The sequence below is a fragment of the Bufo bufo genome, chromosome 6, assembly GCF_905171765.1.
Source record: "Bufo bufo chromosome 6, aBufBuf1.1, whole genome shotgun sequence".
Taxonomy (NCBI): domain Eukaryota; kingdom Metazoa; phylum Chordata; class Amphibia; order Anura; family Bufonidae; genus Bufo; species Bufo bufo.
Window position 1 is genome coordinate 326,705,827 of NC_053394.1, and position 27,689 is coordinate 326,733,515.

Consider the following 27,689-nt stretch of genomic DNA (forward strand, 5'->3'; position numbering starts at 1 on the left):
AAAACGTTGATTGAAAATGGAGCAAATCCTACAGTCTAAATACAAACATCTTGAAATGCGCCATTAAATGAAAGGCATTTGTGTTGAGACGTAGTAAGATGCCAAGATCCAGACCTCCTGAGGGATACGGGTACCCACAGCAGGCCACACCTCCTTAAAGGGCATCTGTCAGCTGATTTGTACCTATAAAACTGGCAGGTGCGCTTGGCAGCTGAAGGCATCTGCGTTGGTGTGTTTTTCTTAACTGGATTGAATTGAAGTTGTTCTAGGATCTAGAAACACCATTGCTTCACTAGAGCCCTTCCAGGACCTTTCGCACAGTGTTATCAAAGCTTAGCAGTTCCTTTTCTGAGGTGCAAAAATCAGACATATTACATGGTTGAAGGCAGGAGAGAGGAGGACGGAGGTTGGGGGGAGTAGAAAGGTCCAAAACACTCATTCTAGTGATATTCGTGTCTGCCGAGATATACTGTGGTATACAGCTTTGTTTTATGTAAACCAATATTTGTATTGAGAGTTGAAAAACAACAACAGTTTTTAGGATTACTCTAGAAAAACTTGTCCCAGAATTGACAGTTTAGAGCTAAAGGGTTGGCTGGGGCAATGGAGAAGAGTTGAGCGCTTGCTGTTAGTTCTGTTCTTTGTTCTACTAGGAAATGGATCCACTTTCTTTGGATCGCCAGTTTTCTCTTTTCTGAACTTCTCGGTCTTTGGCTTCACAGAGAAGAATTCTCTGACCAGGTCTTCCACCTCCCACTTCTCTGTATTGTCCCGTTTGCAGCAGTGCAGTGCTGCTGGGTCAATTGGGTGGGCTTCTGTATTAAACACATACCCACCAGCACCCAACACACATTCCCCATAGGGGGTCACTACTAGGTCAAACTCAGAGCCGTCGTTGTGGATGAAGTTGTCCGGGTCGAACAGCAGGTAGAGATATTTTATTGTCTCTGCTAGAAAGAAGGACTCCATTCGATTGTCTAATTCATGATCTCGAACATCTTTGATCTAGGGGGGAGAAAAACGGCGTTATAATAATATAGGTCGAAATTTTACAGGACTTCACAAAAAGCTGTTCTGGTAATTAAAGGGGTTGTGCCAAGTCATTCTCAATGCACAGGATGTAGGGGCTAACTAACTGATTACTGGGGGTCCGACAGCTGGGACCACCACCAAACCGGAGAATGGGGTTTCCGGTTCCCCGATCTAACGGAAGAGCAGTATTTACCAGTAAAAGTTAAAAATAAACATGTTTAAATTTTTTTTATGTCCCCTTTTCTTCAAGAGCCATAACTTTTTTATTTTTTCCATTCACATAGCGTATGGGGGTTTGTTATTTTGTGGGACAAGTTGTTCTTTCTAACGGCACCATTAAATATTCCATATCATGTATAGAATTTGCGCCATTGTTTTAGTATTTTGTTTTTACAGAGTTTATTGCGCGATTAAAATGACAGACACCTTTATTCTTTGGGTCAGTTCGATTACAAAGATACCAAATTTATATTGTTTCTCTTATGTTTGCATACCTTTAAAAAAAAAATCTAAAACTTTTTCTTTGCATCGCAATAGTCTGACATAACTTTTTAAAATTTTCTTTTACGGAACTGTGTAAGGACTCTTGATTACTTTTTATTCTGTATTTTTGGCAAGCCAAGTGACCTGACACGGGTTTCCTTATTCATTTTTCTCCCCCATTCTGCTGTTCACCATATGAGATACTTTTATATTTTAATAGTTTCCCATTTTTTGAAGTGGCGATAGCAATTATGTTTTTTTTTATTATTTATTTTTAAAATGGGGAACTGCTCTTAGTTCTCTAACATTTTCTTTGCATCGCCATAGCTTTTTTTATATTTCCATCTACTGAGCTGTGTGACGGCTTGTTTTTTTGTGGGAAGAGCTGTAGTTTATATTGTTACAATATTGGGGTATATACGACTTTTTATTCAATATTTGTGGGGACAAGATAACCTATGAATGGTGAATTGCACATTCACAGTGCAGGAAAAAAATTTTTTTTATTGTTTATTTTCATATGTAAAATTGGGAAACTGGGCGAATCTTTAATATTTTTATATTTATATATATAAAAGAAATTGACTGATTTTGCCACTAGGGGTCATTATACTGTTAGGGGGCAAAGGGGGTCATATTATACTCTGTGAGGGGGCCACTGGAGTCATTACATTGCATGAGGGCCACTGGGGATCATCATACTGTATGGGGGCACTGGTGGTTTCGGTTCCAAGTGGTACCTTGGAACCAAACCAGAGTTCGGTAAAAGGTTTTTAACAGTAGAAATTAATTTCTGAAGTTATTACCCGAAGTCTCCCGAGACTTTGCAAAATAATAACTTCGGCTCGCTCCATACACTATTCTAACGAAGTTCTATGCGAATCGACTTCGGATGTTTCATCCGAAGTCGATTCGCTAATCCCTAGATATCACCTCTGTGTATAGATAAGCAGGTAACTGCAGTAAAGTGATCTGTACAGAACAAGAAGTGGTGCCTGTTATTAGACTTAGTGGCCAGTGCGAAAAATGCAGGATTTTATGGTTTTTGTTTAAATACAGATATTGACATGGAAAGTTAAAATAACAAATCATATATTCTTAAAAAAAAACAAAAAACGGTTAAACATAAAAACTTGATTTAAACAACAGGTCATTTTCGGATGACACATTCCCTTTAAAGGGTTAATGTACTATATTTGAAGTTTTGATACAAAGCAATAACATATATAGTAGGGATCGACCGATTATCGGTTTTACTGATATTATCGGCCGATATTGAGGATTTTGACAGTTATCGGTATCGGCATCTATTTTGCCGATATACCGATAACGTATTGGGAACACAGAACGCGCTGCTCTCAGCGCGTTCTGTGTTCCCTCCGCAGCACAGGGGAGAAGGAAGCAGTGTCTCCTCCCCCTGTGCTGCTGCTGCCGCCAATTAGAGGAGAGAGGACAAGAGGAGGGGCGGGGCTGTGGCCAGCGCTCCACCAATGAAGATAAGTCTTTCATTAATTCATATACAGGAGGGGGGAGCTGGCTGCAGAATCACATAGCCGGCTCCCGACCTCTATGAGCTGTAGCTGCGATCTGCGGTAGTTAACCCCTTAGGTGCCGCGGATCGCAGCTACCGCTCATAGAGGTCGGGAGCCGGCTATGTGATTCTGCAGCCAGCTCCCGCCTCCTGTATATGAATTATTGAAAGACTTATCTTCATTGGTGGCGCAGTGCGCCCCCCCCAAGCCCCCCAGTATTAATCATTGGTGGCGCAGTGCGCCCCCCCCCCCAGTATTAATCATTGGTGGCAGTGGCCACAGGATCCCCTCTCCCCTGCTCCTCCGATCGGAGCCCCAGCAGTGTAATCCTGGGGCTCCGATCGGTTACCATAGCAGCCAGGATGCTAATGAAGCTCTGGCTGCCATGTTCAGCTCCCTGCTGCTGTGTGCACAAAGCACAGAGCAGCAGGGACAGGGTGAGATCCTATTCACCCTGATAGAGCTCTATCAGGGTGAATAGGACAAGGGCTCTAGGCCCTAAGGGGGCTAAAAGTTAGTAAAAAAAAAATAAAAAAAAATATTAAGTATAAATGAAAAAGAAAGATTTACAAAAAAAATAAAAAATACACGTTAACAATAAACATATTAATTTTCAGCAGATTTGTGTAGGAAATTTTTTTTTTCCAAAAATGAAAATTCCCAGAATATCGGTATAAATTATCGGCTATCGGCCTGAAAGTTCACAAATTATCGGTATCGGCCCTAAAAAATCAATATCGGTCGATCCCTAATATATAGTGTGCAATAATTCATAGTATACTATATATAATACCCAGAAGAGCATGGCATGTCGATGGCAGTACTATCAGATCTCAGGAAAGGGTCATCTGGAAGATATCTTTCTAGCGCCAGTGCATGCGTGAGATTGCAGGGCCAGGCAATCTCACTGGGAGGGGGAATAGCAATGGGGAGAGGCATTTGCATATAATGAAAAATAAGAATTTCTATGCATCAGGAATACTGATTGCAGAGAGAAAGGTTTCAATTAGTCACCAAGATCAACGCTCCCCGGTTTAATATGGTTGATCATGGCGACAGATGCTCGTTAATGAGGTTGTACAGGATTTACAAAACAGCACCACATCTGTGCATGGGTTGTGCCTGGTATTGCAGCTGAAACCACTATTAAATTTGCACTAACCCCTTCCTCTTTGCAGTTGGCCTGCTGGCACCTATGTATCACACATCTGTTTGTGGTGTATTGGAAGGAAGCAGCCATGTTTGACATTCCCTAACATTTCAAAGTATGCAAACAGTTTAGATCTAGACTTATATAGGTCACGATAAAAAAAACAAAAAACTTACAGTTGCAAATCCACAATCCACTTTACTTATTTTCTCTATGGATTCTATAGCATCTCTGCCCAGTTCCAGCAGTGTGGGGTCCTTGGTGGCTCTATACAAGTACATTGCACTCTCAATCAGCTCTGGAAGACAACACAAGCAAAGGCAGTTTTGAAATGGGTGTTCGGTCAAAAATGAGTGGAAAAAAAGGACAACAGTTTGCAAGAACCTACCGGGGCGAAGTGGGTAGCCTTCTCTTTTATCCACCGTAAATCCTTGAGGAATATTGTAGAATTCTGGTAATCCACCAAACTGCTTCCAGACTGTGTAATAGTTGAGGAATGTCCTCATGGCATTTCCAATATCTCCTATCAAGCTCTGTAGGACAAAGATCATGTAATAAGCCAAAACCGTAAGTAAAAATTTGACAGTGCCAATCCAGCTATGAACATCCAACTAAAGTCATTAATCAGCAAGAGAACTCTCCTCCAGATTTATATAAATATAAAAGGTATTACACTTAAAGGCCATCTGTCACATTGATCAACCATATCAAACCAGGCGTACTGTCTGGTGGGGTTGATCCTGGTGACTAAAACAAGCCTCTTCTCTCTGCACTCAGTATTACTGTTGCAGAGAAACTGTTAATTTTAGTTATCTGAAATGAGGTGCTTGAAGCACTGGGAAGCTGGCCTAGTCCCTCGGAGTACCACTTCAGATGAGCCTCTCCCCATTGCCACCACCTCTCTCAGTGAGTTTGACAGGGCCAGGCATCCTCACTGCTCCGATAATTAGCCCTGAATTCTCGCACGTGAATGGGTGCTGTGGAGATCTCATTTGATCATCTCCACTCCGCACATGAGCTGATAGTACTGCCATTGGCGCATGCACGAGATCTCAGGTCCAGGCATTGGAGCAGTGAGGATGCCCTGATCATATTGCTGGTAGGAGGAGAGATGGAGGTGAAGCGGAGCTCCGAGGGGCTAGGTCAGCCCCTCGGTGGTCTGTGTACCTCATTTACATATAACTGAAACTTACATTCTTGTTACCACGATCAAACCTGCCAGGCAGTATGCCTGATTTAAAGGGAACCTGTCATCAACTTTATGTTGACCTCACTGAGGGCAGCAGAAATTAGTGACAGAAATGCTGATCTCAGCGGTGTGTCACTCATGAGCTAAAAGTAAGTGGTTGCTGAGAACCAGCGTCATAACCATTGCAGACTGAGCCTGGAAAAGAGTCACATCTACCTGAGAAGAGTCCTGGTTATACATAATCTCCTGCTCTCTCCCCCATCTGCTGATGATTGGCAGTTGTCTCCTAGAGAGAAAGAGATAAAACTAGGTAGAAGACTGTCAGTCATCAGCAGGTGAGCAGGAGAGCAGGAATTCATGAATAACCAGGACTCTTCTCAGGTGGCCGGGACTCTTTTCCAGGCCCGGTCTGCAATCATTGTGATGTTGGTTCTTGGCAACCACTTTTAATTTTTAAATGACAGACCTCTGAAATCATCTCACCTGTCTCTACTTTATACTGCTGTTAGTATGGGTAGCATAAAGTTGATGACAGGTTTCCTTTAATAGGCTTGATCGTGGTTGCAGATGCTCTTTAAAGAGGACATGTCAGCAGGATCAGCCCTACTAAACCATTCATACAGCATGTTAGGGTTATTCCTGTTAGTTAAAACAATAGCTTTCTCCCTATAATCTGGTGGCTCATTCATTAGTTATGTTAGTTTGATATTTAAAAGCCAATAACTTACTTGTAATCCAGGCCAGAAAGCTTCCAAGGACTGAAATATTGGCATGGAGACAGTGCCTTTATACATCTGCACCCAGACATACCAGTCGTCATACTTGGTATAGTTCTGAATGGCCTTATTGTAATCTAAAGAAACAAAAAGGTGCGATTATGAGATTAGGGACGCCGATAGGACTGTGGCTGTATCAACATGCCAGGAAAATTCTGGGCCTAAGAACTTAAAGCGGATCAGAGACACTGATGTAATGTCGATTGTCAGGAAGGAAGCGTTCCTACCCGACAGTCGGCTGCTCGTTCAGTGGAGGAGATGCAGCGATCTCCTCCACAGTATGCGGACGAGGGATCGCTATAACAGTCCCTCGTCCTCATACAACTGCATTGTTTCTGGGCAGCTGATTCCTGTTTAGACCCCCCCGATCTGCTGCCCAGAAACAATGATTGATGTGCCTGCACGAACGACAGGATCACCCAATGAACAAGCGTCCACCGGGTGTTCGGCGGCACATTTAGACGGGCAGATTGCCATTCACAATAATCTGCCGAATATCGGGCAGGGTAAATCCACTTTTACTGCTGCGCTCAGCCGATTATCTAATGTGTATGAGGATCTCCCACCTCTCCCCTGACAGCAGGAGAAAAGCAGGATCAGGTATGTTGGTCTATCTGTGGCTCATTTCCCCTCACCTAATTGAAATCAACTCGCCTGGGCATGCACGTTTATGGTGGGGTCAGCTTTAGGAGAGCACAGGAATGGGGATTCAGTTACAACATTACATTAGAGAACTCCTATTTTAGGACTGACTCACTGTCTACACTCTTGATATCAATTCATATTGTGTAATCCATGTTGTACACTTTTATCTTGTATCCAACTTATATTGATTATTTTTATCGGATACCTGTAAAGGCCCCGTTACACTGCCCAGTATTTGGGCAGATTATCACTACCAAGCGTTCGTACAAACACTCGTTAGCTATAATGAGACTGTTTAAAGGTGCCAGCCATTACTCGATGCATGAGTGAAGTACTTGTTCATCAAGTAATAGATTGTCGATGCGGTCGCCTAAAGTATTGTTTGCTGGCAGTAGATTGTGCCATCTAAGAAGCATCCTGCTACCCACAAACAATGATTCTGTATGGGGATGAGCGATGGCATTAGTGATCGCTCCGCCCAATACTGTGGAGATCACTGCAGCAGTCATCTCCACTGACGAGCGGGCACTTGTCGGGAAGGAACGTTTCCTTCCCAACAATCGTCAGCTTCATGAAGCAGTGTAAAGGGGTTGTGTAGGCCATATATATTGATGACCTATCCTCAGGATAGGTCCTCCATATCTGATCGGCAGGGTTCCAACACCCGTCAACCCCGCCGATCAGCTGTTTGAAGAGGAGTCAGTGCTCCATGTGAGCGCCGCTTCCTGTTCATTATACTACGCGTTGTCTCGCTCTATTCAAGTGAATAGAGCATGTACTTTCCACACCGATCAGATATTGATAACCTATCCTGATGATAGGTCCTCAATATGTATGGTCTGCACAATCCCTTAAAGTTACATTCAAAATCTTTAACACAAATAATAGAAACAGAGTTAAAATGAGTAAAAAAAGAAGATCAGAACGCCTCCGTACTGCTTACCTAGAAACATGGACATCATCTCCTCATCCTGTAGAAGAATGGCTCCTTTAACCAGATATTCAAAATAAGAGTCAACGCCAGCTCCTATCCCTGCATCTTGGGCAACCCATTTCGAAGTCATTACATCAATGTGATTCCCTACCTGCAAGGCAAACACACACACATGAAGGGGTGTCCAACACTTGACTGATCCTCAGGATAGGTCAATATCAGACAGGCGGGAGTCTGACACCTAGCACCCACAACCACAATGATCAGCTGTTTTGGGCAGCTGCCGGCATTAGAAATTACAGTGGTCCATCCACTGTGTAGTTTCCAGTCCCAGTGTACTGCACCTAAGCCAAGGATGGGCAAACTGCGGCTCTCCAGCTGTTGTAAAACGATCCCATCATGCCCTGCTGTAGGCTGATAGCTGTAGGCATACTGGGCATACTGGGAGTTGTAGTTTTACAACAGCTGGAGAGCCGCAGTTTGCCCATCCCTGACCTAAGCCATCATGGAAGCTGAGCTGCAGTACTCTGTCTACTGTATAGTTTCCACCACCTGCCCGAAACAGCTGATTGGCGAGGATGCTGAGTGTTGGACCCCCACCGATCTGATGAACTATCCTAAGGATAGGGCATCAATATCCAAGTACGACAAAACTCCTTTAACTAAAAAGATTTGATCCAAGATGCAAACACGCTCTTCCTTTTTTAAGATCTCTACCTGAGACAACAGGTATGGGTGACCCCTAGCCAGTCACCATCCAGATATCTTTTGCACGGGAAGCTGTCATCCACTTTCGTGGTGCCCATACAAACAGCAGTATAAAGTAGAGACAGGTGAGTTGATTTCAGCGGTCTGTCATTTATAAGTTAAAAGTAAGTGGTTGCCGAGAACCAACATCACAATCATTGCAGACTGGGCCTGGAAAAGAGTCCCGGCCACCTGAGAAGAGTCCTGGATATCCATGAATTCCTGCTCCCTGCCCACCTGCTGATGACTGACCGTCTTCTACCTAGTTCTCTCCCTTTCTCTCTAGGAGAGAACTGCCAATCATCAGCAGATGGGGGAGAGAGCAGGAGATTATGTATAACCAGGACTCTTCTCAGGTAGATGTGACTCTTTTCAAGGCCTGGGCTGCAATAATTATGATGCTGGTTCTCGGCAACCACTTACTATTAGCTCATGAGTGACACACCGCTGACATCAGCATTTCTGTTACTATTTTATGCTGCCCTCAGTGAGGTCAACATAAACTTGATGACAGGTTCCATTTAATCCTCCTATTTAAGGACCACCGCTCTAGAAGCTCACTTATTAAATAGAATATTAAATATATATTAGTTTTGGAGGTTTCACTGACATCAAATTGCTGGAAACGATTATGTTTTTATAAACTGGCTGCAGCAGTTAGCAAACACATTGGCTTACATTTACTGATATGAGTGCATCTAGAATTTGGCATAATTTGCGCCAAAATTTGGAGCAATTTGGTACATCTAGGTTTAGAGAAATTATCTGTGCCTAGCCCGACAAGTGGTATGGCTGAACGGAAAAGGATGGGGGCTTTGCAGAAAAAGGTGTGCACCCTAATATGCAACTTTTTCTGTCAAAATTGTGCCACGAAATTCTGTCTCTAACTAAGCCGACCGAGAGTGAGACAAAAGTGTCCATCCCTTCACCACATTTATCATCCAGCCAGAGCCCCCGTGATAAATTTGGTGAAGGTCTAGAAAGCTTGTCTAAGTTTACCTCAGCCTATGATTCAATTAGGTGCATCCTCTGGCAGTCTGTGCACCTAAACAGTAACCTATTGCAACTCTGAGCTGCCTTACATTTCTGGCTTCATTTGCACCAGAAAACTGGTGTAAATGAAGATAAATTTGTCTTGAGTGTTGTCCACACCCCAATCCCACCATTGCCATGCCCCCTTTTGTAAAAGTGGCGAGGGTGGTGTAAAAAGAGGCACTTGCAACTTTTAAATTTTTTTTAAACAAAGTTGCACTTAAAAAGTCACAAACACATAGCTTGCAACTTTTTAAAGCCTATTTTCTGGCACCCGGGAGATGATAAATCTCCCCCATTGTCTCTTTGAAGTAATAAGCCATATTTTTTCCTCACTAATCCAATCTCAGAACGACTCTCCCACAATCCTTTGAGGGCTCGTCTTGCTACTCTTTCAAATTCTGGGTCTCCCGTCAAGCGGCTCAGGGTAGCAAATTCGATGATGTAGGTTCCAATGCCAGCAGTGCATGTCACCGGAGTCTCTGTGGGGTTCACACCTCTCAGGAGGTTGACTGTTCCATAAGGCATTCCCGTCTCTGTATCGAAAGCTGCAAAGGAAAAAAAATAAAATGTGAAATAAAAAGCAGTTCATGTTACATGTACAAAGAAAAGCAATAATTAAAGCAAAGGTTCATTATTAAAGGGGTTGTCACACCATTTCATGTCATAATCCCTTATAGACCGTAGGTAAATGGAAAACCTGTTTCATTTTTTATTGTGATAGGTGACCCACTGAAGAGTTATGACATTTACTTAATGGCAAATATGCTCCACCAGGGATACTCAACCTGCGGCCCTCCAGCCGTTGTAAAACTACAACTCCCACCATGCCCTACTGTAGGCCATCTGGGCATGCTGGGAGTTGTAGTTTTACAACGGCTGGAGGGCCACAGGTTGGGCATCCCTGCTTTATACAATCAATGAATGTAATTGTGGAAAAAAACGTTTGAAGCAATTCCTGAATATTTCCTTCCCTACTATTACTTGATTGCTCCTGCTTGTAAAGAAAGTGATTTGACTAATGTTACTATATCAGAGAATTTCTGTAAAAGTTTTACAGTGAACTTCCACTTTTAAAGATGGTCTCAGTTTGAAAACCCTGCGGCTGCTGTATTACGTTCCAATATTTCATCCATCAGCCATAACGAGAGATGCTCTGGCTCAGGGGATTTTGCCCGAGTTGGAGACCTCCTCTGTGATGTATGAAAAGGGGTTGTTGAGATGATTCCTTTAATGAAAAAGGTCTTCTATTCCCTTTATTTACCTGGAAGTAGTTTCCTAGCTGCATCTTCTGCCATTCGAAGTAAAGGGCCAGAACATGGCCAACCAGGCTCCAGCTCAAGGCCAGCTCTCTTCGACAGGAGGTGAGCAGACAGAAGCCCCCCTACCACTGAAATGGAAATGATCTAAATTATGGTAGGAAAAATTCTGGTAACCTGAAATGCATAACATAATATACTATTATATATAATATTATTAATAATAATAATAATCATCATCATCAGTACAGGGAAAGTAAGCATGACAAGGGACCTAAGTGAATGGATCTCTGCTGGACGTGCAAAGATGATGGAGGTCCGGGTTCCTGTTGATATTGCTCGAAGAGGGGGTCTTTGACAGCAGACAGCCTCTGGATAAAGGTGCATTCACACAGCCGTGACTTTTTTGGGGACCGCTGTGTGCATCCCGCATTGCGCCGCAGACCCGTTGACTTTAATGGGTCTGCGATCAGCATGTTGCGACCAAAGATAGGACTAGTCTTTTGAGGCGCGGTCGTATGGACCCAGAAGCACATGGAGGCCCTTCTGTGTGCTTCTGGGCCCAGGTGGCCGTGCCGAAAAAGACAGGACTTGTGGGTTATGACTATGAAAGCAATAAAAATGATAGAACAAAAATACATAAATAATAGAAATAAATATATATAAAAAGTGAACCTCGGATGTTGGTCTCAAACACTGAGGCGTTGACATCGATATCAAAATCCACATTGTCCTGCAGAACGTTCACTACTCTCTGGAACTCGGAGGTATTCCCAATAATCTGAAAATCCCAAACCAGAAAAGACTTATCCATATATAATGTACCTTGTCTATAACAGTTTAATTATCCTACACAACAGCAAGAGTTGGATTTACCAATATCCAGATAATAAATACTCCAGATTAATGGGGTTCTCTGGGACCAGATACATAAGGATTAGGCTACATGCACTCGACCGTATGTGTTTTGCTGTCCGTATGGCGTCTGATTTTTTTGCGGATCCATTGTGAAAATGCCTATCCTTGTCCGCAAAACGGAAAAGAATAGGACATGCTCTAATTTTTTTTTCCGGGGCTACGGACCGGACATACGGATGCGGATAGTACACTGTGTGCTGTCAGCATTTTTTGCAGACCCATAGAAATGAATGGGTCCGCATCCTATCGGCAAAAAAACGGAACGGACAAGGAAACAAAGTACGTTCGTGTGCATGTAGCCTTAGCTGAATATTTAATATAATGGTCCACAAGCACCAATCTATATAGTAATGGTAATAGTAATGGTTGTGAAGCATGACCACTGACTAGTCCCTAGCATTTTTTGGAAGAAACCTGTCAGTAAATACCTAAGGCTTAACACAGCTGAGTGTTTGCTACAATTGTAAAAGGTCTAGGTAATTGAATATACAATGGCTAAATAGATTGTCTTCAATCATTTCCCCCCAAAAATTAAAAATAACGCACCAAGGTTTTGTTGGAATCGAATGACACTTTCTATGTGTTAAAGGGGTTATCCAACCCCTATAATGACACCCCCAATGCCCGGGCCCCTAGTATACATTATACTTACCTGCTCCCCGGCACCTGCGTTGCAGATCCCTGCATGGCATCTATTGGCTGCTCCCCCTGTCGCCGGATGTTTTGATCTGAGCGATGGAGAGATGCAGCGGCGGCCGTGCCGGGATCTGAAGCCACGCAGGTGCCGGGGAGCAGGTAAGTATAATGTATACGAAGTGCATTGGGGGGGATAATTATAGGGGTTTGATAACCCCTTTAAAGGGATTCTGTCACCTGGATTTTAGTGACAGAGTTTTTAACATCATCACATCAGTCTGCTCGTTTTGTATTAAAATATACTAGTATTACTACCCTAAGTGTTGTATTTTGTCTAGAAAATCGCTTTTATTAATATGGTAATTACCTGAGTAAGCAGCCCAAGGGGCTTGTCCCTCCGGCCGTTGGTGCCCAGCCACGCCCCTTCTCCTGGAGCCCAGCACCGCCCCACTGCTAATTTATTCCCTCCTGGCGCATGTGCAGTGCGTCCTGTGAGGCCGATTCCAGGCAGTGACGTGTATCCACGGAGCCATAATCTCGCGCATGCGCCGTGGATACACAGGTCAGCGCCTGGAATCGGCCTCACAGGACGCACTGCACATGCGCCAGCCGGCAAAAAGGAGTGAATAAATTAGCAGTGGGGCGGTGCTGGGCTCCAGGAGAAGGGGCACGGCTGGGCACCAACGGTCGGAGGGACAGCCCCTTGGGCACCTTACTCAGGTAATCACCATATTAATAAAAGCGATTTTCTAGACAAAGGACAACACTTAGGGTAGTACAGTCCTGATCAAAAGTTTAAGACCACCTCAAAAATGGCAAAAAAAATCATATTTAGCATGGCTGGATCTTAACAAGGTTCCAAGTAGAGCTTCAACATGCAACAAGAAGAAATGGGAGAGAGACAAAACATTTTTTGAGCATTCAATTTAATGAAAATAACGAATAAACTGAAACAGGCTGTTTTTCAGCTGATCAAAAGTTTAGGACCACATGCCTTTAAAAGGCCAAATCTGTGCAAAGATGTGGATTCATTGTCATTTTCTGTCAGGTAGTCACACGTTGTGATGGCAAAGTTAAAAAAAAATCTCCCTTTTTGAACGTGGTCGGGTTGAACTGCATAAGCAGGGTCTCTCACAGCGCGCCATCACTGCTGAGGTGGGACGCAGTAAGACAGTCATTTGGAATTTCTTAAATGATCCTGAGGGTTATGGAACAAAAAAGTCAAGTGGAAGACCCAAAAAAATTTAATCAGCACTGAGCCGGAGGATCCAATTGGCTGTCCGTCAAGACACTGGATGATCCTCGACCCAAATTAAGGCCCTTACTGGTGCTGACTGCAGCCCCATAACCATCAGATGGCATCTGAGACTGAAGGGCTTCAAAAACAAAAAACGTCTTCAAAGACCTCGTCTCCTTGAACGCCACAGAACTGCTCGTTTGGACTTTGCAAGAGAGCACCAAACATGGGACATTCAAAGGTGGAAGAAGGTTTTATTCTCTGATGAGAAAAAATTTAACCTTCATGGTCCTGATGGTTTCCAATGTTACTGGCATGACAAGCAGATCCCACCTGAGATGTTTTCTACGAGCCACAGTGGAGGGGGCGCCATAATGGTCTGGGGTGCTTTTTCCTTCAGTGGAACAATGGAGCTTCAGGAAGTGCAGGGGCGTCAAACGGCCGCTGGCTGTGTCCGGATGTTGCAGAGAGCATTCCTTATGACTGAGGGCCCTCAGTGGTAACGACTGGGTTTTTCAACAGGACAACGCTGCAGTACACAATGCCCGCAGGACAAGGGACTTCTTCCAGGAGAATAACATCACTCTTTTGGCCCATCCTGCGTGTTCCCCTGATCTAAATCCAATTGAGAACCTTTGGGGATGGATGGCAAGGAAAGTTTACAAAAATGGACAACAGTTCCAGACAGTAGATGGCCTTCGTGCGGCCGTCTTCACCACTTGGAGAAATGTTCTGACTCACCTCATGGAAACGCTTGCATCAAGCATGCCGAAACAAATTTTTGAAGTGATAAACAATAACGGCGGAGCTACTCATTACTGAGTTCATGTTTGGAAGTTGGATTTCTGTTTTGGGGGGGGTTTAGTTTTTTTTTGGAGGTGTGGTGCTAAACTTTTGATCAGCTGAAAAACCGCCTGTTTCAGTTTATTCGTTGTTTTTATTAAATTGAATGCTCAAAAAAAGTTTTGTCTCACTCCCATTTCTTCTTGTTGCATGTTGAAGCTCTACTTGGAACCTTGTTAAGATCCAGCCATGCTAAATATGATTCTTTGCCATTTTTCAAGTGGTCTTAAACTTTTGATCAGGACTGTAATACTAGTATATTTTAATACAAAACGAGCAGACTGATGTGATGATGTTAAAAGCTCTGTCACTAAAATCCAGGTGACAGAATCCCCGTTACTAGATAGGACTAAGCCTCGGCTAGGAGATGGCTGGAAAACGGTGGGCCGGCAACGTTGCTGTTGAGGTAGCTCGCATTGCGCTCTGCTATTTCCCGGCCACTTGGTGGTTGAGGCCGAATCCTATCTAGACTTAGTAATGGCGAGATGAGACAACCCTTTTAAAACCTTGAAGAGGTTAACCCGGGAAAAATATTTATCACATATCCACAGGATAGGTGAACGGTATGATCCTACCTAGAAATTGCCAGAACGGTGGTCTGCGGCATGATAATAGGAGTGTGAACTGGTAGTCGTGCATCAGCCCTGCCGTTCAATTCATGGAGCATTGGTCATGCATGCAGACTGCCGCTTTATTCACAGTCTATGGGACCGATGGAGATAGCCGAGTGCTGTACTTGGCCATCTCCACCAATCTCACAGACACTGAATAAATCGGCAGTGTGCATGCATGACCAATGCTCCATTCAAACTTCTCCAGAACGGGCACTCGGACCAATGTTTCACTGGTCAAAGAAGGTCCCAGCGAATTGTATCATATTGAACATAGATTTGTCACCTATCCTGTAAATGTTTTATTGTGGGGAAAAACTTGATTTGGTGTGCAAGAATTTTTTTTTATAAACATCAAGTCAAAAAGTGTAATAATGGGGGGCGTGGCCAGCTATGCAGGAGTGAAGACGTGCGGCTGTGAGCTCCTCCACAGCACCGGAGATAATCCACCACCAGCGGCCCTTTAAAGATGGGCAAACTACCCAAGAAAGCCAAGGCTCGTTCTGTAGCCCCCCGGGCGTCTCCACAGGGGGACATTTCCAGGCTTTTCGCCCGGCAACCTGCAACTCCAGGCCCCGACCTGACTGAGCGCGCCAAGCGCTTCCAAGATGGCGCTGCCGGCCCTGGAGAATCTCAGCTCTCAGCAGCAGCTGAGCCTGAGACTGAGCACCGGAACCAACGGCGGTACTCACCGGATAGAAGGAGAGTCAGGTCTGCATCGGTGCCGTCCTTGGGCAGTGGCTCCGACCGGACCCAGATGATGCATGCCCAGGTGGAAGGGGACTCTGAAGCACGCGCTGATCCCTCCTCTTCAGCCCAGGACAGAGGCCTAGCAGTCGCAGTGATGTCTCCCTGCGACCTGGCGATCCAGGTTAGTGAGGAAGAGTTCCCCCCACTCCAGGGGACTTCTCAGGTGACCCCTCACCCTGTCGCCTGGGGCCCTAGAACCCCCACCTCTCCTGCAGCTCCACTGAGCCCACCAGTGAGATCCCCCACTGGGTCCCCTTGGTCGGGTACCTCAGCCAGCCTTATGGGGCACCCCCAGTCACAGAGAGAAACTTCTCACAGGGGGCAACCTGAAAAGGATGATGAAAAGGCCTCAGATTCGCCACAGGCTGCGGCCTCCTCCCCGTATATGCTGCGGGAGCCCCCTTTAACTCACTCTCCTGAGCCGTCCCTAGCAAATTCCCCACACTGGTCCACGGGCTCGTCGTGGGACGGATCTCACCCACGCCAGGAGGGCATCGTATCATCGGGCACACAGACACTGGCTGCCCCTGCAGTGCCGGCCTCATGGGGCTCTCCACCCTTGCCCCAGAGATCTGGGTCTCCTGTCCCTCTTCCGGATGAGGACTCCCGGCCACCTACTATGGCGGACTTACGCAACCTGATGTGCTCACTCCCCACCAAGGCGGACCTCTCTAGTTTTGCAGCTAACATTTTACAGGAATGTAAAAAAGAATTCACGCAAGTACGCTCTGAGATGGTCTTGATTGATACAAAAGTGGACACTGTTCAACAGGAACATGATCACCTATCTGCAGACGTGCAGGTATTGAAAGACAAGCTGCAAGCCCATGATGCACAGATACACGCCTTACAATACCATCTGGATGATGTCGAAAATAGGAGCCGTCGCAATAATATTCGGATCAGAGGTCTCCCGGAGTCTATAACGCAGGCGGTTCTTTTACCCACCATTGTAAAAATTTTCAATGACCTCCTGGGACGTCCGCCAAGTTCCAGCATTGAAATTGACCGAGCCCATAGGGCATTGAGGCCTCCCAACCCTGACCCCTCAAAACCAAGGGACGTCATATGCAGAGTTCATTTTTATGCCATCAAAGATCAGATTCTGCTCAGGGCTCGACAGATGTCGTCTTTGTCCTACGACGGTGTCCCCTTTATCTTGCTGCAGGACTTATCCCGTTACACCCTAGCCCAACGTGCTGCCTTGCGCCCACTGTTACACCTTCTCAAAGAGCGCAGTATCCCTTACCGCTGGGGCTTTCCTTTTGCTCTATTTGCCGGCCCTAAAGACCAAGTCGTCACCCTGCGGGACCCCACGGATCTTTCCCATTTTCTACAGCAGCTGGACTTGCCACCGGTTGAATTGGGTCCCTGGCCTTCCCTCCTCCCGCCTGCCTCTGAGTCGAGGGGGCGACAACGTCCATTATCTGTTGAAAAAGCGCTCAGCTCTTCTGCTCAGACCTCAAGGGGACGACGCCAGAGAGGACCAGATTACTCAAGTCGTAGATCCTCACCTCCCCTTACCACCTGAGGGGATCCCTGCTTTTGCTACCTGGGACTACTAATGATCTAATATACTGATTGTTTCTTATTGGTTTTTAGCCGTTTGCTCATTTTCTTTATCTGTATTTATGCTCCAATTTTGCTGGTGCTTATAAGTTTTCACTTGCATCCATTGGTGCTGTGGGGGGCCAGCTCCTGTTTGGCTGACACTTTTTCCCCCGAATAAGCAGAGACTCTCCCTTGGGGTATCTTCCCCAGGTGACAGCCTCTTTAGACCTCTGGGTCACATAAAAACCCCTTTTCGGGGTACTCCACCTGTTTGTTTGTTTATAACTGTTGTTCTTCTCTTTTTGTTTTTTGTCAGTTGTCTCCCCGTGCCTTCCTCGTGTTTTTTCCCTTTCCCCCTCCTCCCGTAGCAATGGGGTCTCTGAAGATTGCATCATTCAACGCGAAAGGCCTCAACACTCCCGAAAAGCGGGCACAGGTACTTCACCACTTTCATCGCCAAAAGGTACATATTATCTGTTTCCAAGAAACGCATTTTAAGGAGGGTAGCGCCCCGAACATCCGATATCGACACTACACCACCTGGCACTTTGCAAATAACACGGTGAATAAGACCAAAGGAGTCGCCATAGCGATCCACAAGTCTTTACCCCATCAAGTGCTAGCTTGTACTGCCGATCCAGATGCAAGATACCTGGCCCTCACATTACTGATTGGTGGCCAGGAATTAACCTTCCTTAATGTATATGCCTCTAATCAGAATCAAGCTCTCTTTATTGTAAACCTCATTGATAATGTCATACCGTTGCTTAGGGGGACAGTTATCTTATGTGGCGACCTTAATCTGACACTTGACCCAACACTTGACAATTCGACGGGACGTGCATCCCTCACATATCCCACCATTAAAAAGGTAAAACGGGCACTGCTCCAACTGCAACTGAGAGATGCCTGGAGGATCCAACATCCTTCTGATAAGGATTACACCTTTTATTCCGCCCCCCATGGCTCATATAGTCGTATTGATCATATCCTTATTCAGCAATCGGCCCTAGCTTGGCTTGATTCCACACAAATAGGAAATATCCTTTGGTCGGACCATGCCCCCATATACTGCTCCTTGAATTTGCCCTTCCTCTCTAGACAGGAGTGGACATGGCGATTGAACGAGAGTCTCCTTCTTGACGCGGGGTGCGCTGCTGACCTTGCTAGCAGTATAACAAACTTTTTAGCGGATCATAAGGAGGATTCTACTCCAATACCGATCCGATGGGAGGCCTTGAAGTGTGTTCTTCGAGGTGTACTCATTAAACACGGCTCCCGCCTCAAGAGGGAGAAAGCCCATTCACTTAAACTTGCTCTGCAAAAAGTCACATCCCTGGAACTGGCCCACAAACGAGCACTTACCCTGCAAACCTTACATGATCTCCAGAATGCGCGTATGGAAGCCAATCGCCTCCTAGATGCATCCTACAAACGTATGGTACAAATTTGCAGGAGTAAGTTCTACGAGTACGGGAACAAAAGTGGCCGTATGTTGGCAAGGGCTCTAAAGGGAAGACTGGCAGCCTCCCATATCCCCGCTATCAAAAATGCCCAGGATCGTTTGATCCACACAACCACTGATATTGCGGCTACTTTTCACTCCTTCTACTCGAAGCTTTACAACCTGCCCCAGACATCCTCTCCAGCAGTGGGCAAACACCCCGACCTACCCCTCTTACTTCCCAAGCTTTCTGAGCTTGATTCTGCCACGATGGAGGCTCCATTCACAGACACTGAACTCCATATGGTACTTAAGTCGCTCCCGGGTGGTAAGAGTCCAGGCCCTGACGGGTTCACGGCTAGGTTCTATAAGGCCTTTTCCTCTAATCTTTCCCCTATTATGCTCCAGGTTTTCAATGGGGTGTCTCCTGGGCTCCCCTTCCCGGCGCAGACCACAGAGGCACACATTACGGTCATCCCGAAGCCAGGAAAGGACCCGCACCTGTGTGCCAGCTATCGTCCTATCTCCCTTTTAAATGTAGATCTCAAGATCTTTGCCAAATTAATGGCGAACAGATTGAGCGCTTATCTGCCTTCCCTGGTTTCTGCTGATCAGGTTGGGTTTGTGCCGGGGAGGGAGGCCCGGGACAACACTCTTAAAACCCTAGACATTATCCACTATGCCAAGTCCAAAAAGACCCCCCTCATGGTACTTTCCCTAGACGCAGAAAAGGCCTTTGACCGGATATCTTGGCGTGCCATCCATGAGACCCTTTCACATATAGGTCTGGGCCCAATATTCCTGTCAAAGATCCTGACACTGTACCAACATCCTACTGCTAGAGTCAAAATAAATGGTGCCCTTTCCCCCCCCTTCCCAATCCACAATGGGACACGACAGGGATGTCCACTATCCCCCTTACTATACGTCCTGGTTATGGAACATCTGTTAGCTTCTATTCGGGCCAATCCAGACATAACAGGGTTAAAGATCGGATCACGAGAGTATAAATGCGCGGCGTTTGCGGACGATCTCCTTCTCTACATAACCAACCCACGTATATCTTTGCCGTCCGTACTTCGGGAAATAGCTCAATTTGGTACCTGGTCCAATTTTAAAATTAATATGTCCAAGTCAGAGGCCCTGGATGTCTCTTTACCGAGCGATCTGGCTCCTGCTCTTAAGGCTTCCTTTCCCTTCACCTGGCCACCCAAAGGCATAACATATTTGGGGATCAAAATGACAGCAGACCTCTCATGTCTTCATAAATTGAACTTTACCCCACTCCTCGTGCAGTTTCAAAAAGATTTAGATGGTTGGCGTAAGCGAGACTTTTCTTGGTTTGGAAGGATTAGTATAGTAAAAATGACCCTTTTACCAAAACTACTGTACCTTCTACAAACTATTCCCATCCGCATACCGTCCACCTTCTGGTCCCAACTCCGTAGGTGCTTCACACAATTTGTATGGGCTCCTGGCCGACCACGAATCAAATGGGAGATAATGACCCGCACCAAAGAAACGGGAGGGGTGGGTCTGCCAGATTGCAGACTGTATTATCATTCTGCAGCATATGCCCGACTGTTGGACCTGACATGTGCTGAATCGCCCAAGGCGTGGGTACAAATTACAAAAGACACTTCAACGTGTGCGGTATCAACCCTCCCATGGCTAATGGGCTCTTCAAGCCAGACGTCGTCACACTTGTCCTTCTCTGCTCATCATACCTTTGCAACTTTAGCATCCATTAGTCGTGCGACCTCATTGATTGACCCAAAAAGCCCTCTGGTGCCAGTCACTGACCACCCTAGATTCCCTCCAGGGCACTCTTCCAAATATTTTCTTCAAAGCTCAAGATCCCGACCGATCAGGTTCTATCACGTTCTCTCTGGCCCTGCACTAAAACCCTTGCCCCAGATTTTAGAGGCTCCACTAACCCGCAATTCCTTTGAATACCTGCAGCTCCAACATTTTCACACCTCTCTAAGCAGAACTCACACTCTGGCCAGGAAACTCACTGAGTTTGAAAGGATGTGTGTCTCATCCTCAGCGATCTTACACCCCATATCCTCAGTATACAAACTTCTGATACATCAGCGATCCTCGTGCCTTCCTCCATATTGTCAAGCCTGGGAGCGGGATTTGGGGGATCATTATACCCCAGCCCAGTGGAACAGATGCTTCCTTCTAGCACATAAATCTACGATCTCGGCCAAAGCTCAGGAAACGAGCTACAAAATTATATCTAGATGGTACAGGGTACCTGCGCTACTTCATAGATGGTTCCCGACGGTATCGGACCGTTGTTGGAGATGTCTTACAGAGGAAGGCACGATGATTCATGTGTGGTGGAACTGCAGCGGCTTAAGGCCTTTCTGGAATTTCGTTCATAAAATTATTAAAGAGGTCACGGGTATCCCTATCCAAAACTCCCCAGAAGCTCTCCTACTCTTTGATAGTGTCCTGAATGTCCCACCATATAAGAAATCCCTTCTAAAATACATGGTTCAGGCAGCGAAGGCGGTGATCCCCAGGCATTGGAAATCCCCTTCTCCCCCCTCGTCTGAGGAGTGGTTTGACGAAATTGCCTTATATCAGAGGTTGGAGGATCTCATTAGTACTACGCCCGCAGACATCACACGATTTGTGCAGACTTGGGGCCCCTGGGAAGCCTTTCGCTCTTCAGCCGCATTTCGTGATGCGCAGGTCTAACCGCTTTAGTAGAATTGTACCCTTTCCCCTTCCTTTCCCTCCCCCTACTCCCCTGTCCAATGTCCAATGTCTTGTCTGTCTATATGTTACTGAGATTTCACATGTCCATTCAGATATGTCTAACTCATATTTTCTCATGAGCCATACTATGTGATAATGGGTATCTACCCAACACAGTTTTGTAGACATGATGTTTAAATTGTTAAACGCTTTTTACATTTGCATATGTCTTTATTTTGGCTGTACCGAAAAATTTCAATAAAAATCTTAATTGGAAAAAAAAAAAAAAAAGTGTAATAATACAGGTTTGCCTTACAGGAGCTCCTCAGGTAGATACCCACCAGCAATGTGTCCAAAGCATCAATTAAAGTCAAAGAAAAACTGCAATGAAAGAGAATACAGTGAATGCTAAAAGTATCCTAGGATTTGCACCTATAGCAGCAATTAAACAGTCACAAATATTCTAGACTCTAGGATTACTGCTGACTGAGGTATGACAGGTGCTAAAAAGTACTTACCAACAATATAACACATGGACTCGGCTGCATAGGTCTGCTGTATTTTTCCCTTGTATTTTAACCGTAATACCAACTGTAAGTTATCATTTATAACCACATGTGCTTGTCAAGTCAGTAATTCTTAAAGGCTATGGACGCCCTCAGAGCCATTTTTAATGTATTTATATACATGTATTTTGGGGCTGTATTGATGTGCCTTGTAATGTAGTAACCATCCCCCATTGTGCCGATAAGACCACATTCCTGAGTGATCTCAGAGACATGCGTGTTGCACACTGGAGGAGGGGCTAAAAGGTTTAAACTCTGTGACTCACATACATTCGGGAGACTCTACCAAGAACTTCATCCTAGGTAGGATGTAAGTGATTTGCCCTATCTCTTCTACACCCTGGGGTGTCGATTGTGTGTTATAACGTGGTAGACAGTCATGTGTTATAGCATGTTAGACGGAGTCTCCACCCCATTTACTTGTTATTATTCAGTATGTGATTTTTTTTGTGTAATTGTATATTTAATCACACTTAGTAAATGCAGTTGCAAGAAAAAGTATGTGAACCCTTTGGAATGATATGGATTTCTGCACAAATTGGTCATAAAATGTGATCTGATCTTCATCTAAGTCACAACAATAGACAATCACAGTCTGCTTACACTAATAACACACAAAGAATGAAATGTTACCATGCCTTTATTGAACACACCATGTAAACATTCACAGTGCAGGTGGAAAAAGTATGTGAACCCTTGGATTTAATAACTGGTTGAACCTCCTTTGGCAGCAATAACTTCAACCAAACTTTTCCTGTAGTTGCAGATCAGACGTGCACAACGGTCAGGAGTCATTCTTGACCATTCCTCTTTACAGAACTGTTTCAGTTCAGCAATATTCTTGGGATGTCTGGTGTGAATCGCTTTCTTGAGGTCATGCCACAGCATCTCAATCGGGTTGAGGTCAGGACTCTGACTGGGCCACTCCAGAAGGCATATTTTCTTCTGTTTAAGCCAGTCTGTTGTTGACTTACTTCTATGCTTTGTGTCGTTGTCCTGTTGCAACACCCATCTTCTGTTGAGCTTCAGCTGGTGGACAGATGGCCTTAAGTTCTCCTGCAAAATATCTTGATAAACTTGGGAATTTTAATTTTCCTTTGATGATGGCAATCCGTCCAGGCCCTGATGCAGCAAAGCAGCCCCAAACCATGATGCCCCCACCACCATACTTCACAGTTGGGATGAGGTTTTGATGTTGCTGTGCCTCTTTTTCTCCACACATAGTGTTTTGTGTTTCTTCCAAACAACTCAACTTTGGTTTCATCTGTCTGCAGAATATTTTGCCAGTACTGCTGTGGAACACCCAGGTGCTCTTGTGCAAACTGTAAACGTGCAGCAATGTTTTTTTGGACAGCAGTGGCTTCCTCTATGGTATCCTCCCATGAAATCCATTCTTGTTTAGTGTTTTATGTATCGTAGATTCGCTAACAGGGATGTTAGCATATGCCAGAGACTTTTGTAAGTCTTTAGCTGACACTCTAGGATTCTTCTTCACCTCATTGAGCAGTCTGCGCTGTGCTCTTGCAGTCATCTTTACAGGACGGCCACTGCTAGGGAGAGTAGCAGCGGTGCTGAACTTTCTCCATTTATAGACAATTTGTCTTACCGTGGACTGATGAACAGCAAGGCTTTTGGAGATACTTTTATAACCCTTTCCAGCTTTATGCAAGTCAACAATTCTTAATCGTAGGTCTTCTGAGAGCTCTTTTGTGCGAGGCATCATTCACATCAGGCAATGCTTCTTGTGATAAGCAAACCCAGAACTGGTGTGTGTTTTTTATAGGGCAGGGCAGCTGTAACCAACACCTCCAATCTCATCTCATTGATTGGACTCCAGTTGGCTGACACCTCACTCCAATTAGCTCTTGGAGATGTCATTAGTCTAGGGGTTCACATACTTTTTCCACCTGCACTGTGAATGTTTACATGGTGTGTTCAATAAAAATATGGTAATATTTAATTCTTTGTGTGTTATTAGTTTAAGCAGACTGTGATTGTCTATTGTTGTGACTTAGATGAAGATCAGATCACATTTTATGACCAATTTGTGCAGAAATCCATATCATTCCAAAGGGTTCACATACTTTTTCTTGCAACTGTATATTTATTCTCTTAGCCTGAGTAAGATTATTCATTCTCAAACCTTTTGAATTCACATTATGTTACAGGGCCAAAATACATTTGTGTAAGGCTACTTTCACACTTGCGGCAGAGAGATCCGGCAAGCAGTTCCGTCGCCGGAACTGCCTGCCGGATCAGGCAAAATGTATGCTAACTGATGGCATTAGTAAGACTGATCAGGATCCTGATCAGTCTTAAAAATGCCTGATCAGTCGAAAAAATGCATTGAAATGCCGGATCCGTCTTTCCGGTGTCATCCGGCAAAAACGGATCCGGCATTTATTTTTTGACCTTTTTTTTAGTCTGCGCATGCGCATACCGGAAGGACGGATCCGGCATTCCGGTATTCTGAATGCCGGATCCGGCACTAATACATTCCTATGGGAAAAAATGCCTGATCCGGCATTCAGGCAAGTCTTCAGTTTTTTTAGCCGGAGATAAAACCGTAGCATGCTACGGTTTTCTCTTTTGCCTGATCAGTCAAAACGACTGAACTGAAGACATCCTGATGCAAACTGAACGGATTACTCTCCATTCAGAATGCATGGGGACATACCTGATCAGTTCTTTTCCGGTATAGAGCCCCTGTGACGGAACTCTATGCCGGAAAAGAAAAACGCAAGTGTGAAAGTACCGTAACCGGTTAGGTTTTTATTAAATATTTTGCACTGCTTGACTTTTATAGCTTCTATGTTTCACAGTACATAGCATGCTGCAGAAAGCTGTTCTGCCCAGGTGATATCTTGCTCTAGCTCTGGCCCTGTATACAAGTATGCTCAGCCTTCCTCCCTGGCTCTGGTACAGGCTGGCTGTGTTTCTTCGCTCCCAGACCCGGTCAGAGTGAGATACCGTGAGGAGACAGCTGATCTTATAAGAAAGGGTATTTTCTTCAAGATCTCGCTGTAGTAGCCACTTTGATGCTGTCCTCGATAATTAAAGCATCAGAGCTATTAGGTGAATTCCCCTTTGGTCACTGAAAGGACATATCCTTGGTGCTGTTTCGGGTATAAACTGCTGCTGGATGAAAACAATAGGAGTTGGACTCCGTGCGGCGGCTTTTTAGTGTGGAATCCAAATTCTGTTGGCAAAATCTGCAGTGTGAGGGGGCTCAATACTGTATTAAAACAGAAATGCTAAATACCACCCTATATAAATACATTTTACATGTCACATGGTTTGGGTCAAAATCTTAATAATTAGAATAAAAGCATATAAATAAATAAATATTTACAACCGAATCCCTACATGGAAACCCAAAGGCAATAAACCTCACCTCCCCCACGTGTCCTGTCCATCACACGTCAGCGGTCTCAGCTCATCGTACGGAAACGCATTGTCCAGGTAGTTGTTGTATGCATGATAAAACATGGCTTTCACCCTATCCCTGGAAACAAATGTCGGCTGTCAACGGAATCTGCAGAAAGGCGTTCATATAGACATCTATAGGCAGCGGCTTCATCCCTGTATAGGGCAGTGACATAGAGGAAACACTGTCACTGCTAATTCTCTCCCTGACCCCGAAAAGATGGCCGTTTTAGGCTTAGCTAAGCTCCAGGACACTACGTTTTTTATTAAAAATAATAATATTTTTTTTTTACGCTATAAGGCCGAGTGAATGGTCCGTGGTATCCCAGCCTGGACCCCTGCTGACAGCAGGAGCGCACAGCATCATTGGTTGCTATGACGCCGTGCGCTTCATGCCGCCGCTGCACTACAGTAATACACTCGTATGATCTATACCAGTGTATTACTGTAGTACAGCAACGGCATGAAGCGCACGGCGTCATAGCAACCAATGATGCCATGCGCTCCTGCTGTCAGCAGGAGTCCAGCTCAGCTAAGCCTTTTGGGATCCGTTGGCCAATTATCTCATTAACTGATTACACTGACAACCAGCAGAATTGTGAGTGCAGCTCTGGGCTAGAACACAGACTGCAATTCAACACTTTAAAGGACATCTGTCAGCAGATTTGTACCTATGACACTGTCTGACCTGTTACATGTGCACTTAGCAGCTGAAGGCATCTGTGTTGGTCTCATGGTCATATGTGACCACATTGCTGAGAAATATGCAAATGAGCCTCTATGCAGACTGTAAGCCCTCCCGGGCAGGGCCCTCTCTCCTTCTGTACCAGTCTGTAACTAGTCTTGTTTATGCTTAGTGTAATAGTCTGCATTATGTCTGTATACCCCTTATCACATGTACAGCGCTATGGACTGAACGGCACTTTATTACTAAATAATAATAGGAGCAACGGGGGCGTTGCTGTTACACCTAAAGGCTCTGCTCTCTCTGCAACTGCCGGACCCTCTGCACTTCAATTGACAGGGGCCAGTGTAAACATCATCACCACCCCTGATTGGTCGATCTGAGCAACAGTTTGTCTTTTAGACAGCACATGCAGGGAGATGAGAGGCAGAGTGAGGAGCAGCGCCTCAGCAGTTACATTAGTGTATACATTTAATGTACGCTGAGTCAAACACACATTACTTTATTAGAACCTTCAACAACTCTCAATATTTTAAAGAGGACCTGTCACCGCTCCTGATGTCTGTTTTAATAACTTCATGCATCCCCCATGTAGTAACAATCCTGGAGCATCTATTCTTATGATTCTATGTTGTGCCATTCCTTTATTATTCCTACTAGAAGTTATGAATGAATTGCTAGCAGTCTGCAGTAAGGGTATGGAGGGGAGGTAACCAGTTGGGGGGGGGGGGGGGGGGTCAAAATAGCAGCACTGATTGGATAGCGTGAGACTGTGCAGGTACACACCCCCAACTGGTTACCACCCCTCTGTACCCTTACTGCAGACTGCTAGGAATTCATTCATAACTTCTAGTAGGAATAATAAAGGAATGGCACAACATAAAGACATAAGAATAGAGGCTCCAGGGTTGTTATTACATGGGGGATGCATGAAGCTATTAAAACAAGTGTCAGGGGATCATGTAGAGTATATGTACTAAGTCTGGAGGAGATCCATGAAGGCAAGTAGGAGCATGTGTAGAACAGCCCAACAAACCTGCACACACCGATATATATTATTGCCTGAAACAATGTATCTACTACAATACAATATATACAAATAGCATTCCAGGTGATGTCTGGACATGCTGGGTATTGTAGTTCACAGTTTGCAGTGTGGTCTTACCTGTACTTAGCCATGTCTTGCTGAGTGATCGGGCTGTGCCCGGCATTGTATCCAGGCAGTACGGCAGTCAGCACCCCCACACACACAAGATACAAGACCCCAACCATCAGACGTCAAGCCGCAGCTCTCGCCTGCTCAAAGCATCCTGACAGGCTCCGCCCACTTCCTAGTTCTATTAGACAGAAGCAGTCCCGCAACTGGCCCACGTCACTTCAGCATTAGTTACAATGGATGACACGCTAGTAGCCATCTTTCTTTCTGGTGTGTCGTCACTAATAGGGGCGGGGCTTAGAGAAAGGACGCTAGATAGAGCCTCGTTACCTGAGCACGTGATCAGCCAGGTTCCCTGCTGCTGTAATAAACATT

At 45.1% G+C, this 27,689-nt stretch overlaps 1 protein-coding gene across 1 annotated transcript; it reads right to left on the reverse strand.

Annotated features, from left to right (window-relative positions):
* Nucleotides 1-248: 248 nt before the first annotated feature.
* On the reverse strand, nt 249-27,502 carry LOC121003261 (ER degradation-enhancing alpha-mannosidase-like protein 2). The gene is made up of 11 exons (XM_040434955.1): nt 27,324-27,502; nt 25,442-25,552; nt 21,823-21,862; nt 11,455-11,560; nt 10,785-10,910; nt 9,857-10,068; nt 7,751-7,892; nt 6,115-6,239; nt 4,586-4,730; nt 4,374-4,495; nt 249-1,005 (listed from the first exon to the last, which is right to left on the reverse strand). Exons 1-11 carry the CDS (start codon nt 27,428-27,430, stop codon nt 544-546), a joined length of 1,698 nt encoding a protein of 565 aa, XP_040290889.1. The 5' UTR covers nt 27,431-27,502; the 3' UTR covers nt 249-543.
* Between the last annotated feature and the right edge of the window lie 187 nt (nt 27,503-27,689).

Excerpts from the sequence above, each read along its gene's own strand:
- LOC121003261 (XM_040434955.1), bottom strand. The coding sequence starts at position 27,430 with ATGGTTGGGGTCTTGTATCTTGTGTGTGTGGGGGTGCTGACTGCCGTA. Across the intron at positions 10,911-11,454 it reads GTTTGAGACCAACATCCGAG|TGGTAGGGGGGCTTCTGTCT; the intron begins GTTCACTTTTTA and ends TTTCCATTTCAG. Across the intron at positions 4,731-6,114 it reads CTTTCTGGCCTGGATTACAA|AGCTTGATAGGAGATATTGG; the intron begins GTAAGTTATTGG and ends TTTGTCCTACAG.